At 48.3% G+C, this 16637-nt stretch overlaps 1 protein-coding gene across 2 annotated transcripts; it reads left to right on the top strand.

The window, feature by feature from the left end:
* On the top strand, positions 1–16426 carry NFAM1 (NFAT activating protein with ITAM motif 1). Of its 2 annotated transcripts, XR_010987826.1 has the most exons (7): positions 1–575; positions 2722–3057; positions 4132–4241; positions 7225–7326; positions 11840–11926; positions 14509–15338; positions 16154–16426. XR_010987826.1 is itself a non-coding variant. In XM_068142597.1 (6 exons), exons 1-6 carry the CDS (start codon positions 185–187, stop codon positions 14566–14568), a joined length of 1086 nt encoding a protein of 361 aa, XP_067998698.1. In that variant the 5' UTR covers positions 1–184; the 3' UTR covers positions 14569–16426. The 2 variants fall into 2 exon arrangements, 1 of the variants encoding a protein (XP_067998698.1); XM_068142597.1 differs by having other exon boundaries at positions 14509–16426.
* Positions 16427–16637: the final 211 nt, after the last annotated feature.

The following is a 16637-nucleotide window of genomic DNA, read 5'->3' as shown; positions in this document are numbered from 1 at the left end:
GTTAAAAATCTCACTGTGCCACTCTTAAGCTTGTCCATCACTTCAGAGTCACTTGAATCCTTTCCTGAGTTTGACCACATTCACCTCAAATGCCCTCAATCTGTATCAGTCAAAGCACGTTCTTTTTTTCCATATTCCAGTGTGGTGCTTTGATTACTGTGGAAGGTGATAAAATGTGCGTTGAATGCATGTGTTGTTCTGTGGTCATCGGGAGGCAAAGCTCTGTGTGTTGAAGCTCTCATGGTCTAATCTTTGGACACCCACTGGTAGCTGTAACACCACCACAATTTTACAGAGTAATGAACCCTGGGGTGGGGAGGAGTCTGACCAAAAAGCAGAAGAGCCTGCATCTGCCAGGAACAGCTTGCCAAAAGCAGTGTGTGTCCATCCTGGCTGGCCCTTCCCAAACGGGAGGGGACTGTCCAGCTGCCTGGGTGTGGAAATGCCTGACAGCCCCCTGCCTCATCTGCCTTTTGGATCTTCAGGACTGCTTGCTTTCCTGCAGCCTTTGACCTCCATCATGGCCTCTAATCTAAAAGTCATCTTCCTGTTTATTTGGTTGCTTCACTGTGGAGGTAAAAGCCTGGGTTTGTTGTTGTTGTTCCTCTTGTTTACCCTCACGTTTGCTGTATTAGAGCATTTCCAGCTGCTATCTTCTGCTAATTTCCAGAGATCCCCTCTAGGAATTTGTGTGCTGCTGCTATTTCTGTCTTTCAAGCATTTCAGAGCTGAGAGAGAGAATCCTCAAGAAAGGAGGAACATGGGAGAAGGGTTAGATAACCTAAATAAAAGAGTTTGGCTCTTTCCCTGGCATGTTCTTCCCAAGGTAATAGCTCCTGGGATACTCTAAGAAGGCTGATCTCTCCTCTGTTCTGTTACAGCACTGCTTAGCCATGTCTTGTATAGAAACTGTATTCATGTGTGTTCTGCTGGGTAGAGATGAGGAGAAGGATGGGGAATGATGGATGATTTTAGAAAATAAGGCCCAGAAGAGACTGCTTGGGTTATCATTCCCACAGTGTCTGCAGGATCTTCTGTTACTGTCTCTATAAGACTGTATCTGGTGTACACAGCACTGTGGACTCGCAACGAAAGCTCATGTCCCTTAGGACTGTACCCTATCTCAGCTGTTCTGACAGCTAAAACCCTTTTTCTAGTGATGTAGCCTGAGGTCTTGCTTACTCTCAGGCTATTTCCCTGGCTATGTCATCTGCAGAGGATTTTCCTTAACGGATGTTACTTCCTAACGGTCCTTTCTGGACAGTAGCCACTGGGGGTTGGACTCGATGATCTCCAGAGGTCTCTTCCAACCCCTAACATCCTGTGATCTCCCTCCATTATTGCCCCCCATGACTCCTCAGTGCTCAGCATTCAGTGGCACTAAGTTTGAGCTGCTTTTTGTGGTGCTGAGTCCTGCTGTGCAGAGGTGACGCTGCTGTTGCGATGTGGCACTAGTGCACGCTGACAGGAAAGCAAGCCTGGCTGTGCTCTGGGACAGCTTAGTGCCTTGTTATGAGCTTGTTCACAGATGCAAAACCCCAGGGAATCCTGTCAAAACCATGCATGGAAAAATACACCCATCTCCTGCTTTCTCTACTTTCCCTGCCCCACCCCCCCTTTAATTTCCTTGTCTCTGAAAGAACCCTTCATTTTGTAAGAAGGCTTGTGTCTTAATTTCCAGTTCCCTTTTTTAAAGACAACAATGGTTTGCATGGGTCTCCTTTTAGGTTACTGTATATGTGGTGTTATGTCAGCTGCCAAACAAACAGATCCAGAGACTGCTTGATGTTAAACTCAGATTTGGCTTTGAAGCCAAAGAGGTTCTGTACCCCAGGCTCCTTACCAGCCCATGGCTCATCTTAGTGTTTTTATTACTAAACAAAACAGGGAGTGAACTGTGATGTGGTTCCCCATCTGTGCTTAGGCATCCTCTCTTGTAACTCCTGACATCGTTGTTGTGAGAGGTCACCTTCAACAGCCCTGTCTGTGTAAGGGGGAGGCACATGAAGGGCATGATCTCCCATCTCTTTGCCTAAGATGCTGTCATGTATAGATAGTTAAGGTCTGCCATCTTCTGCAGGCAGTTCCTGTGTCTAGCTTTGAGTCTTGCACTTTGCTGCCCACTTACAGCAGCATAAGCCTGGAGTGATTAAGCTGAACTCGTGGCCCCGGTGCTGGCCCCTGTAGACAAGATGCAATTTCCTTCCCCACTTGTGCTTCAGAAACACAGAGTCCCACTGAAATGCCTGCTCCTGGACAGCGCTTTCAGTGCAGAGTCATCCCCTGGCCACAGGTGGTGCCCAGGCACAGGTGTGTGACTCGGGAGTTCCAGGAGATGGCCAGCTAGCCTTTGTCTTGGAAAGTCACTTTTTGTTCATCCACTGTAAACGCAGCCTCACACCACAGCAAAATCACTGCACTTCCTGCTTCATTTCCTGTCTTTCTGTGCGCTGGCGTCACGCAGAGGAGCTCACAAGGGAAAAGGGGAAGGCTGCGAAGGCAGCAGGACCATCGCCCAGCAATTACCTAAGAGATGTGGCAGATCACACTGGGGCACTGTGCTCTGACTCACTCCACTCCTGACGAGCCCCAGCACTGCCTGCTGTGGGCATGCTTCCTGACATGCTGTTCTTTTCACTGTGTGAGCCTGTCTTTGGGGCAGCAGGCTGCTCCTGACCTGAAGCGATGTTAGGTGACTGCTAACAATTGTTACCCTTACAGGGGGAACTGTCGATGTAGAGCAGAAACCTCCAATCCAGGTTGCACTGCTCAAGGAAGGAATATCCATCCCCTGTGAAGTCATCTTCCCTTACATGCCGAAATATACCAAATTTTCAATCTTCTATTACTGGATTAATTCACTGGGACAGACAACCTCCATCCATAATAGGTCGGAAAATGTACCCATCCCTTCTGGAAAAGAGAATAAAACCGCTACCTTATCTTACAACCACAGAATCATGCCACTTGAAAGCACCTCTTCTGGCACATACTACTGCAAGGTCAAATGGAATGACATCCAGAAAATGGGAAAGGGAGTTTTTGTCCTTGCTAGAGGTAAGTCAACAACCAGAAAGGAAGGGCAGGCAGTTAAACATCAGCTGGACCTGGCTAGGAAAAGATGATCTTTGCTTTTCTTTTCCTCTACCCAAACAGGCTGCAAAGTCAAGTGGGAAAAATACTTTAGGCCAAATACTTAATGCCATCAAAGCTGAATGCACTTTACACAGGTGACCTGTGCTACTGTTGCCAAGGCATAGCTAGGGACATGAAGATGCAGAAATTTTTATCTGCCCTGCCACAGATGAAAGCCTGGGAACAGCAGGCTTAAAATCATGGTCTAACCAGGGAGTCTGGGCACTGGGTAAGTGAGTGCTTTTTGATGTCAGTGCTCAGGAGACAGTGGGGTTTGGCCTTCAGCAGTACGACAGGGATGGCTGAACACAAGGACAAATTAGGGTGCTCGCCCTAATCATACGTACAGGCTAGGTGCTCTCCATTAGGGGCTCATGAACAGGCTAGGGTCTCACTGTGATCCCTCCCCCTTTCCTTGTGGTACAAGGGATCAGTTGTTTCATTAATGTGCAGACTGGAAATCAAGAGAGAGCTTCACACCAAGATAAAAGGGATGTTACAGGTAAGTGATAAGGACCTGCGCGCTGCTAGCTGGCTGGATTTGCATTACTGAGTGCTGGAAATGAAAAACTTCTTAGGCAGTGTAAATGCAACGAGCTGTGATGAAATAGCTTTGCTACTCTGGTCAGAAGACGCCTACAGTGCCCACCCTGCTAGTTTGTGTGGCCTGTGTGCTTTACACCATCTGTCTTTCTGCCCCTGTCACTAAAGACCTTTGCCAGCCTCTACCTACTACATTTCTTAGCTCTCATAATTGTGTCACCTCCCTCTAATCTACATGAAGTGCAGCTGCTTATATCCTGTCTCTTTTGTGAGTCTTCAGCTGCACCCTACTTGCTGTTCAGTTAGACTAGGTTTTGGAGGGTGTGTGCACCTGTGCCACTATATTCTGCACTGCTTCTATGTTTTAGTTCCCTCAAGGCTCTTACCAGGGTTAAAAATGCAGCAGACTGTAACTTCCACTCACACTGTGAATCTTTCCATTCTTTCTTACAGGTACAGGGTACATAGACACCTCTTATAAGTGGGAAATCCTTGTTACCCTTACTGTTCTTCTTGCTGCTTTGAGCATCACTGCAACAGCTCTGCTTCTGTGGAAAAGAAAGGCAAGTTATAACCAAACAAAAAGCAATACCTGACATGACCCATTCTAGGAATTGATTTCATTTGCTTCTAACTTGGCTGGATTGGAAATCCCTGTGTTGAAATTATCCATACTGGGTGTCTGCCTCAGGTTTATTTTATTTCTTTTAGTTCAATCTTTCTGAGAAAAAGATTACAGGAAAGACAAATTGAGGCATTGATTTGTCCATTAAAGAAATTCTAGTAATCATTTTGACTCCAGCATGCTCTGCTTTAGAGCAAAGTTCTGACACAGGGCAAGAAGTCACCCTAGGAGTGTGCTGGCCCTGAGAATGTTCAAGAAGATGTAGCCCTGTGATGTGATTTTGGGAAACTGCAGTTTGTGCATGCTCAGTCTTGGCTCTTGTCAGTTTAGCAGCTCAGTTGTCTAAAGCAGCTCCTGTGAGGCTGCCTTTCCACAGGGTGCCAATCAGACAGGTAATGTCCTGTGCACTCAGGCAAGTCTGCTGCAGCCCTGGTGGCAGGAGGACAGCAAGACCTCTGTGTAATCCTCTTTAAAGATAGGGGCTAGTCTGCTTCACAGGCACAGCCTGATCCCAAGGAGACTTTGCAACTGTGTTTCTGAGCCCTGGCTTGGGCACCATCATTGGAGGTGTTCAGGAGGAGACTTGATGGGGTGCTTGGTGCCATGGGTTAGTTGTTTAGGTGGGCTGGATTGGTTGATGGGTTGGACACAATGATCTTGAAGGTCTCTTCCAACCTGGTTTGTTATTATTATTATTATAGAAGAAAACAATCAGCAGTGTGGAGGGGATGTGAACCAGAGCCTTGCACATGGGTTTTTTTTGCATAGAAAACATTAAGATACAGAGTGAGAAGGGATGGTCAAGCTGAGGATCCCAAGGAAACTTGTATGCAAATCCCAACTAACTGCACTAAATCTGCAGAGACACCTCTTCCAACAGCAGCAGTGATTCTCTGAGGTGGGAAGGAGCCTCAGCAGGCAAACTAGGGGCTGGAATCCAGAGCAAAGAAGCAGTGGAGCTTGGATGAAGGTGTTAAGACTGGACTGACAAGGCCCCTCAGATGAGCAGACTAGTGGTATAGGTTGGGACCAGGTGGGTGAAGAAATGGAAACTGGGATGAGAGCTGGGGGGCAAAGGGAACCTAGGTGTGGGGAAGAAGAGATGCAGGGAGCAAGAGAAGAAAAGCCAAAAGTAGGGCTGAAAAACCTGGATGAGAGAGGGGCCCTGTGGAAAAGCCTATGCAGCTGTGATACTGGATTCCATGTTGTTTGGGGAACACCTACTGCTCCTAGGCCTGCCACCCTCAGGCATTCACACTGCATCCTCTGCTTGCTTCCAGAGATCTCAAGGCTGGCTTAAAAAAAACCTGATGCCTTTTAGAACAGAATTTGGGGACTGTTGTTTTCCAGGTAGAGAGTGCCCCATACATAGTCTTTCAGGCTGCTCTCTGCCACCACAAGAGCAGACCTGCATGCATTTTTATGTGGAGGCTGTGCTGCTCATACAGTCCTATGAGTCCAAGGAGCATCAGGCTTCAGTACACATAGTCAGAGATCATGAGGTTGAAAACAGAATGGCAGCAGCTGGCAGACCTGCTGCTCTCGTGAGACTTACCTTGCAGGCAGTCTGATGGAGGGGGAAGGAATCTAAGCAGCAGTGACTAGGCTGGAGACAGGCCCCTGTCTCTGCTTTCCTAGACAGCATCTCCATGGGGATGAGGAGGGAGGCACTGTCACGACTCGCTGATTGGCATCTCTAGATTTTGAGGTGGACCTGCAAGTCTCAGATCTCTGGGCTCTTCTTGGGGCCCAAAGAGATCACACAGCCATTCCATCTGCCCTCCTGCAGAACACAGCCCATATTTCTCACCATGGCTTGCTCAGACCTGCTGGTTTAAAAATGTTTATCTTTAAGAGAAGCTATTTAGCATCCTCCTTAGTTACTAATGGACTGGAAAGCAGTTCATTGCTTTCATGTGATGTGAATATAATCATCCCACTTCTTTCAGAATTAGAACAGAGATACTTAGCAAAGCCTTCTGCCTCTTCTGCCTCCTCTCTTGCTTGCTGAGCAGGGCTAGCCCTTATCTGTGCATGAATGGAACATGTTCAAGAACTCATCTGATGCAAGAAAAATGGCAGAGGAAAGGGTCTTCTTCCTTCAACTCTATGCTGGACTTGCATTTTAATGTGTCACTGACTGTATGTCATCATTAAAGGTCATCTGATCCTCTTCTCTAGGCTCTACATATTAGCAAAGGCTTCCCTCCAAATCCTGAGTGCCTTTTGGCTCTCTGAAATTCACACACACACACTTTGAACAGAGCCCTGCTTTACTCCCTCATTGTTGTGAGCTGTTAAATACTTACACCCTCTGTCCAGCTAAGTTTCAGTGGTAGAAGCAGTTTCACAGTGAACAGAGCCTGGTTCTCCTTTTCCCTGCTCCAGTGTAAGTCATCAGACTTCTCTGTTTTACCTTGTGGTGAGGTGAGACCTTGCTGCTCTCTACAACTACCTGGAAGGAGGTTGAAGTGAGCTGGGTGTTGGTCTCTTCTCCCAAGTGACAAATGACAGGATGAGAGGAAAGGACCTCAAGCTGTGCTAGGGGAGGTTCAGGTTAGATATTAGGAAAGCTTTCTTTACTGAAAGGGTTGTGAGGCACTGGAACAGGCTGCCCCAGGGAAGTGGTGGAGGCACTGTCCCTGCAGGTAGATGTGGTGCTTAGGGACATGGCCTAGTGGTGACTTGATAGTGCTGGTTTAATGGTTGGACTTCATGATCTGAAAGGCCTCTTCCAACCAGAATGATTCTATGATGCTCTGGAAGGAACTAGTCCATATTGTGAAGAAAGTGACAGCACTCTTTCTGGTGGAAGCACTCAGAGTGTGTGAGCAGCTGGCTTTGACATGATGTTGGTGTTCACTTCATCTTTGGGGAGATGATGTTTTCTCATGTATCACTTGGTGTCTTGTCTTAAGCAGGCCTTGTGCCCTAGAAGGAACCAGCCAAATATCCTGAGACAGAAGGTGGAAACACAGCCTCCTTCAGCCAGCCCACCACCCCCACCCCCTCCTGTCTATGACGTGAGTACCAGGATTGCTTTCCATCCCTTCTGTCCACATCATGGTACAGCCCTTCCTTTCCTTGCCCTGCCACAGTACAGATGCCAGTATTATGAGGGGAAGCACAAGCAATAGCTGCATACCAGCCTGGCACTGGTGATTTTGCTCTTCTGCTCTGCCCTTCTTAGCTCCTCTCAGGACTCTGCCTGTTGTATATCTCCATCCTGGCCCCACTCATGGCCTCCCCAGTGCCAGGGCCTTGCACCATGCCCTGCTGGGTAGCACTCTTCCCTCTGCCAGCAGGGAGGCAACACTGAGTGGCAAGTGTGGGGCCAGAGGAGATTCTTGCTGTTAGAGGTAGAAGGGTTTCCAGAGGTCAGAAAGGAATAGGGGATCCTAGCCCTGCTTTGTATTGTGGAGTGTCTCAAGGCCATGCTTTTCCCAGATGGTGAATGATAGCTCAGGAAAAGAGCAGAGAGAAGTACTCTCTGCAACAGCCTCAGCTGCATAGAGCTCCTGCTGTGACACCTTCACTGGTGCCAGTGTTGTAGACCACTGCAGTCCTGAGCAGGCTGACTTAGCTTTTTCAGGAGGAAAAGGGCAGGAAGCAAGTTTCTCTTTTGGAGCATTTTTCTTCTCATTGCAGAGGATTTCCTTTTCCATTCCCCAAAGTGTGGAATGCTGACTTCTCCCACTCTTCCAGCCCAGCAGCCACAGCATCCTAAGTCATAAGGTTGGGGTGGCCTTCCTGAAGTATCAGGCCAGACCTCAGCTACCTCAAGTAGCCATGACCCCTAATCTCATTTACAACCCATCCAGCTCCATATAAAATAGATGCCTTTTTCTCCTTTTACTCCTGTGGGAGGGCTGCTCCACTAAGAAGGGAAGGATTCTTTCCCCACCCTCCCCTAATCTGTGGGACAAACAAGGAGGAACAAAATAAGAGTAGAGAAGGATGTTGCCTGGATATTAGGAAACCTTTCTGCCTGCGAGGTCTGTGAGGGCTGGGAAAGCCTCTCTGAGGAAAACCTGTAAGCTCTGCTGCATTAATCATTTAAACTAAACAAAGCAAAGCTCTGGAGAATGTACTACAGAGAACAGCAAAGCTCTGCCAAGGAGGCAGGAGAGCTGATGGGCAGCAGATATGAACAAGGGGATGGGTCTGCCCCCTTCTCATTCTCCAGGCTCGGGGGTGTAGGGGTTTAAAAGCAAGCAGGGCAACCGCGTATGTGGTGTGTTTATTCTGGGCAAAAATGAAAGCAGTGCTTTGGGTGAAGGAGGTTGCAGGTTATAAACCTTTTCATTTGCAGCAAGTAATTTCTCTCTAATTCTGGCTCCTGAGAAGCTGAATGGGTAGCTTCCTGCTGAAGTGGATGATTTCTGCAAGGAGACAAAAAAAAATCAAATCCATTTCTCGCTCAGTCGGCCTCGTCATGCATCCTTAGCTCCATCTTAATTACATGTTTCATCATGTTGCTCTGTTCAGGAGGCCCCACTAAGGCTAATATAGCAAGCCAGCAGAGGCAGCCTTAGGCACCAGCAGTCACAGGAGCTGGCTGGGCCCCTGTGCTTGCAGAAGCCCTCTGGACCTGGCCCAGCTGGCCTTCCCCTGAAGCCTGGTAACTACAGGCCAGCTGTGCGGGGCTCTTAGCCAGCCTGGTGTGCAGGGCAGGTGGTTCAACCCTCTTTGGCAGAGCTACAAACAGCCTCAGACCATCTCCTGCATGCTGGGGGGCGTATGAGCCCACCCACTGGAGGTTGTGTTATTGTGGAGCAGCTGCTGTGGGGTGACTTGTTCGGGCACGAAGCAGCAACTCCCACCACAGACACAGCACATGGCGAGGAGCAGGGCTGCGAGGTGAAGAGTGGGGAGCATAGAGCTGGGAGGTAATGGGGCAAGAGCCCTGGGATGGAGATCCTGTGCTGGATGGGCTCTCAGGACAGGTGAGGGGAGTGGATAGTCAGCAAACCTTATTTCCTTTGAAGATGACTCTGGTGCCTCACTGCTAAATGTTGCTGGAACTCTGCATAGCATAAAACCAGCCCTGCAAACTGTTTGAAATTGTGTACGTGGTGGAAACCCTTTGGTGTTAAACTGGGTGTAGAAGATGGTGCTTGGGGAGGGCAGAAATCCATGGTCAGCACTGGGGTAAACTGTGGCTGGGAAAAACAGAAACACAAGTGAGAAGTAACTCCAAGTGATGAGACAGAGAAGGAGGTTAGAGATTAGGGATGGGGCAGGAGGCCAGCATATGCCAGAGGTGCTGTCTGTGGGGAATGCAGGAGGGCAGAGTCCAGAAAAAAGTTGAGTGAGAGACAGTGCCCTTGCAAGCCTGGAGCTGGGAACAGAAGCAGCAGGAGGCAACACTGGACACTGAAGTAAGGGCTTGGAACTGACTGGTGCAGCTCATTGAATGCTCTGTGTTATCCTACACAACAACAAGGCTCACCTCTTGGTGTGGGAGGGGTCATACCACACCTTCTGCAAAACCTTCCTGCTGAACACCCCAGTGGCTCTTCCTGATGCCTCCATTTACCTCGTGGTCTCTGGGGATAGGTGAAAGCTGTAGGTAACAAAGCACCCCAGTAATAAGAGGGCAGCTGGGCACCCATTTTGTTCCCACTACTCTGCCAGGTGTTCCTAGATTTCTTTTTCCTCCTGCAGCAGCTCTACCTCACTGCACTGCCCAGACACAAGCCTGTATCTTTCTCTATCCTCCAGCTTAGCTGCCTGGTTAACGAGCAGCTTGGAAATAACAATCCAGGGACTTGCTTCATCCACTTTGCACTTCAAACAAGCTTTTTTGAGCAGCAAACGGAACTCCTGTGGTGCAGGCAAGTTCCAGAGCACAGAAGCTTCTCCCAGTGTGAGGAAGACAAGAAGGCTGTTTGGAGATGGGAAGGCATCTGCCAGTAGGGAGGAGAAAGGCTTGAGACCCTCCTCTGTGACAGTGGCAGGTGGTCAGTGACCAAGTGTAAGTAATTAGTTTGCAAATGGTGGTTGGAGACCCCAGCTTTCCAACCAGCCAGCCAAGAACCAGCATTGTCAACAGCCTCCATGAGAAGAGGGCTTGTTGAGGGAATCATTTTTGGAGGTTGAACACCAAAAGGATCATTCTGGCTCACAAGTAGGTTCAGACTAGAGGCTGCTTGTCCTGCCGTGGACACACGGAGCCAGGCTGCTGGGAGCACAGCACATAGGATCAGGTCCTGACTGTGAGCATCAGAAAGAGAATTGAAAATGAGGATGGGGAAATGGAATTTTTGTGGATGCATGTGCACACATGAGCAGTTGGGAATGTCTGTGTAGGCAAGTGGGTGGTTGGGAATGGGAAGCAGACAGGTGAAGTAATTGGACTGCTCCGGAGGAGGAGTGGGAATAGGAGAGTTGAGTGGTGCTCAGTTCACCTCCTGTTTGCCTGCTTGTTCCATACCCTGCTCCCAAATGCTGCTCCTCCATTATCTGGTCCTGTTCAAACCACCATCCTGCTGGACATGCTCCTGAAAGAAACTGAGCATTTGCAACTCCAGATGATGTGATGAGGGTTCAGCTGGTTGGCAGCCCCAGAATCAAGCCTCCATGTGTTGCTTGTCCTCCTTGCTGTGTTTCAGGGCACCTCGCTCCCTTTGCAGTCTCTCCACTACTACCATCTGCCCCTCTTGTGGCCAGAGCTCCTCCCATCTTCCTGTTGCCAGAGAAACAGCCACCTTGGCAACCTGCTGTCATCCTTGAAACACACATGGAAAAGTCCTCCTGATTGTTGTGTTTGATCCTTCAGGCAGATCTGGAACATCACTCAAGCTGACAGGCATCTCCTGTGACAGGATTACCTGGGGGACCAGCGGGTGCACACACACGTAGGGGGTGGGTGTGTTTCTCTGTGCAGCTGAGTGGGACTGTGGATGTGTTTGAGGGCCTGGCAGTGGATTGATTTTTTTTGTTTAATTATTATTTGCTCCCTCTAAGAAAGGAGATTTCTGGCTTGGAGAAAAACCCAGAGAGTAAATGGAAATCGTGCTCCACGGAGGGGTTCCCATTTCAAATAGCCCCTGTGCTTCAGGACCTCAGCTTCACCTCTCTTCTCACTCTTGTGTACCCAGAATAACCATCAGCAAGAGTTTGTGGGTGTCAAGCACCTTAGCAGTCTTGGGCAATGCAGAGCACTGCTGGTCACTGGTGGTCCCCATGGTGCACAGTATGCAGAGTGGTCTTTATTTTGCATTCTGGGACAACTTTAAGTAGAGGGAAGCAGGGGCATTCACATTGTTCTCTGCTGCCTTGCACAAGGTAGGTAACATCAAAGCCTGTCTTTGTGAGCCTGAGAAAAGAAATGATGCAGCTACACTGTAGAGATTTCAGGGGAAAAGCATTTTCTTTTTGCCTAAGTTCAGGTCAGGAACTTAACATTTCAGAGGTGACATGGGTTCCTAAAAAGTGTCAGGCACAAGATGGGCAAAAACTTGGTCAGCAATTAGTTGTCTTAAACCTAAGCAACTTATTTGACCCCTGCTCCATTCTCTCTTCCCTGTGCAGTCCCTGGATTTGCAGCAAGTTGAAGTCTATTCCAGCCTCGAGAACAACGTGGGCCACACATCACCCAGAAAAAATCCTCTGGGGAAGGTAAGGGCTGGAGCCTGTTCCTGGAGAAGAAGAACCCTTATTCACTGGAAACCCAGAGTTGCCATGGCCCTAGCAGACAGCTGTTATCTCCAGTCCCACCTGAAAGGGAAAATGGGATGTGGCATCCACTCCCCAGCTGGGCAGCACATGTAGCCTACCTTTCCTCTCCCGGTTCTGGCAGTCCTGGTTTCTTGCAGATGCTTTGCTGTGTGAGGTACCCTGAAAGGCATTGAAGGGTTTGGCATTGCTGCTCCCTCTGAACAGATGGATGTTCATGGAGACTTGCCCAGATGCTGGTCCCCACTATTGCCCTTTCCAGAATGTTTAGGCAGCTGAGAAGTCCTCTCTGGTGGAGGAATCTGTACACTGCACACAGACCTTAGTGGCATTAAGCACCTGAGAGCCATTTCATCACAGCAGAGGTTAAGATGATCTGAACAGAAGCTGATGCAGCCTCTGTCAACTCAGGAAAAGTCAGTGTGGGTATATTTTGAGCTTGAATCTTCTTGCTGGTCTGGGAGTTTGGAGTTAGAAGCAAGGAACTAAATCCACTCCTAGTGAAAGTAGCTGCAGCTCAGAATATGCAGGTGCAGATCAGTTGTGGGGGCCATATGAAGCATACCAGAGGCCCACACAGCCCTGAATTTGGCAGGGGGATAAAACTTGCATCAGGTATCCCAGAGAACATTTCTTTCCCATCCTTAGAATTTAGTTATCCTGTTCCTCTCCAGACCTCTTATCTGCTTAAAAAATATGTTCACTTCTCCAACACTGGAAAATGTTCCTGAAAAACATCTTCTGCTTCCTCTCACTGATGTCCTGTTAGGGTGAGCTCCCCAAGTCACATATGCAGCGTGGAGCATGGATCCAGCTACAGCTGGTACCAGTCCTTTGCTTCATGGAGGATAGTGTCTGAGGCATTTTCACAGCTCCCCCATTTTAAGAAAATGTAGTCCAAAATCAAGCATGTCAGAGCTGCTTGTCATGTGGTCTGGTCCCCAGGCCACTGGCCTCCTGTGGCACCACAGTGGTTGGTGGTAGCAAAGACATTGGCAGCTATCTGATTGCTAAGGGGAAAGATGGATTGATTTATATAGTCTGAACTGGGAAAAGACAGCATCCCTGGGTTTGTGTTCCTGCTGCATTTTGAATTAGTTGCATAGGGGGAACAGTGGGTCCTGATCCCTCTTTCCTGTCTTGTTTCTTCTGTATACCTTTATCAGCTGCTCCACAGTGGAATGATTCAGTCTGGATGATCAGATGCAGCATGTGTGTATTTTTTTTCCCTACTGTGGAGCTGTCTGAGCTCTGCTGACTTGCTGGTGTGTGGCCCACACCACTCAAGTGCTGCTTTAGGGGGCAGCAGGTCTGTAAAACAGAGCAGGAGCAAAGCCACAAAGCAAGAGCAAAGGAGCAGCTGTATGTGAGTGTGTCTGGTGCTGGCAGCCTCAGCTAGGCTGGGGTAAAGGTCAAAGCAGAGATGGGAGAAATAAAAGAGAAGAAAGCAAAGAGAGGGGCTGGGATGAGATCTTATACCAAGAGCAGACACCACACAGTGTCCTCAGTTCTTGTGGTGGTCAGAAGGAAGGGAAGTGTGAATGACAGGGCCCCACAATCACTGTGCAGGAGAATTTGGCTGCACTTTCAGCTACTGGTCCAAGCACCTTGATCAGCTTTCCTAGCAGTCATCCTGGGCTGTGACCACCTGGAACCCCCCTCCTCAGCTGCCTGTGCCAGAATGTAATAGGATGTTTTCCCTAAGAGTGGGGCTTGTGGGCCCAACAGGTTTGGCCTGTGAGTGGCAGGTGGATTGCTGAACATTTGGCTGGCTCTGCTGCAGAGGGTCCAGGCCAGCCCTTGCTGCGAGATGCTGCTCATAGAGGGGAAGCTGCAAAGGGAAGCAGGGCAGAGAGCCCCTGAAACAAGCAGCGTTCACATGCTGTGGAGCTGGACTGTCAGCCAGCCTGGGTAGCCAGGGGTTAATCCCACACGCTTCAGAGGTGTTTGCACTCGGCGTTCCTGTAAAACGTTTCCCTTTGGTGGTGGCAGCAGAGAAAATGCTGGTGTAGGTAGGGCTCCATTCACCCGGTGGCATTTCAGCTGCTTGCTGTGTAACCTTGCTTACAGCAGGCTTGTGCCACGCAGCGCTTAAAATATCAGTCTGTCAGCGCCTTGTCTGCACCGGGAGCGGTCGTGTGGAATAGACTCAACTGTTGCAGAGAGAGGATTGAGGAGGTCAGGGAATTCCTCCTTCACAGAATCCAAAATGGTTAATTTAGTTATTTTTTTTAATTTTTTTTTTTTTTTTACCAAGTCCAATTTTCCCTCCCTGTCTGACAGCTTTTTTTTTTGGGGGGGGGAAGAGTGACAAGTGAAGGAGGCATCTTTATCCCCTGGGCTGGATTAGTCACGTTAGTCTCTGGCACAGCAACATTTCTCATGGTAGCAGCTTCCCTTTCAGCAGATCACTTATAGCCATTTCTAGCAGAACAAACGTCGCTGCCTCCTTATTAAGAATTAATTCATCTTCTTCTGAATAATTTTCCTCCATCTCTTTTTTTCTCCTTTTCATCATTCTGCAGACACCTAAGCAGCAAGCAGCTCTGGATGAATCCTCTGATACGCTGTATGAGAATATCTAACAGGAAAATCTGACCCTATGCGGACTTCCTGTACGGCAGAGCTGCTCTCTTGCATCCCCAGTTCTCTGCAGAGATCCACAGCGACTTCAGGGCACAACCATGAGGGACTTGTGAACCCCTGGCTCCTTCTAAACTGCCCTTCATTAACAACAGAGTGCATCTGTTCAGCTCCCACTGGGGCTCAGTCTGCACTGAGCAGCAGAGCTATCTGGCAGAAAAGCCGTTCAATGCAAAAGAAAATCTGCTTTTGTCAAGCTCACACATATCTTGGAGATGGTGCAGATGGATCTGTGCAGGTTTCTTTCACCTGGCCTGCCTGAAATACTTAAATCTCCATCCTCTGTAAATGATAGGACAAGCCAGAGACCTTCCTGCTTGCTGGCTTGATCTTCCAATCCTGACCTGCAGCCATCCAGCTGATCCTGTGCCTTTGACTTTCCTAACACGGCCATCAGGCCTTCATACATAGTTCAACCAAGATTCAAGCATCCACTTGCCCATTTTGCCTTTCTCAGGAACCCCACAGTGAAACCTGCTTTCTCATAATCTGCTAATCTCATCAAATAGTCACAGATGCCTGCTGGGACCATCCTCAGGCGACGCAAATCGGTGCCTCAGAAATTTCTCTTCAGCAATATCAGCAGTATATGGTGAGGACTGGATGCATGGACAGAGATAAAGATGGAGAAAAGGAAAACAGAGAATACCTCTGCCTGGCAACATGTCTCAGTGGCAGCACCCTCTCCAGAGCAAGGAATAGGAACAAGGAGGTGGGAATCTGAGGAAACTCCCTTGCTGAGGCTGCAGAAACCATGTGGATCTGGGGCCAGGTTCCAGCCCAGTGAAATTCAAGCTGAGCTCCCCAGTTTCCTTTGCCTCATGGCAACAGGCATTGTTATCACTTGGGATTTTGAGCCTCTGTGGGAACAGCCATCATACCTCTCCCCCACCAAAACCAATAGGTTTGCCTTTGTGTCAGATGGCCAGTACTCCTCAGCAAGGGTATAAGACTCCTTTAACCCCCATACACATTATTTAGCCAAGTAGAGAAGTTCTGAAACTCAGAATTGCTGGAGAGAGGAGAGAGGCCCTGGAGGTGAATTTTCTGTCCAAGCTCTTCTCTCCTGTCAGCTGGAACTTGCCAACCATTTTGTGCTGAAGCGTATTCTAGTTGTGATAGGGAAGAGGTTACATTAAATACCCATATAACACGATCAAACCAGTGGATCAAAAAGCTGAGGCTGTTTTATCTTGGATTAGAAAACAACGACGAAATAGCAACCAAACAAAACCCACCCAAAATAAGAATATGCAGCATAACTTGAGAGGAATCACAGAAACCTCTTTAAAGAAGAAGATCAAATTAAAATTGAGCTCCAGGGTCATAGGACCCTCTCTAGTTGAAGATAATGTTGCTATGCATCAGAGATAGAGGCTATGGAAAATGTCTCCGGGGCCTCCAGCCTTCCCATACTATGTTTAAAGAGATAATCCGCTTATTGCTTTGCTCTTTTTATTAGAAGAGATTTCAAACATGCAATTTGGACTTTCTTTAACCACAGGAAAATGCTTTTTCTCTTCCCAGTGTTGAGGAATTCATTTCAGAAAGAGCAAGGAGTAAGCTGTGCCGCTGCTTAGACCCGTTTTCCTTTTGTTAAGTGATCACAGTAATCACAAAGAAGGACGTTGGAAGCCAGCACCGTTAGTGTTTGGTAAGGTGAGCAGAAGACATTTGTGTTCACAGAAGACTTTCCAGAGGACTGCACAGGTGTAGCACTTCCTCTCCTTCACCAATTTGAAGGAGCGGTGAGATGAATTATAAATACATTGCGGTATGGCAATAAAATATTCAGCAGGAGCTGGTGGATTAGATGAGAAGTGAAAACTTTTGGAGGAACACTGCTTAGGTTTCTCTGGTTTGCTTTTTAAAGTTCATAAAAGCCTGAAATACTGGGTGCTGCAGGAAATTTCCTGGCAAGGATCCCACTTTCATTTGTCTTCTCTTTCTGTTACTGTTTTACGCAGCGCATTTCTCACATTTCTGCCTGAGCAGTTCCATATATTAAGCA

This window comes from Melanerpes formicivorus, unplaced genomic scaffold (assembly GCF_026170545.1).
Source record: "Melanerpes formicivorus ecotype bairdi unplaced genomic scaffold, bMelFor1.0.p_v2 SCAF_8, whole genome shotgun sequence".
Lineage (NCBI taxonomy): Eukaryota > Metazoa > Chordata > Aves > Piciformes > Picidae > Melanerpes > Melanerpes formicivorus.
The sequence above is the reverse complement of the archived record's forward strand: the minus strand, read 5'-3'. Positions and strand labels throughout refer to the sequence as shown.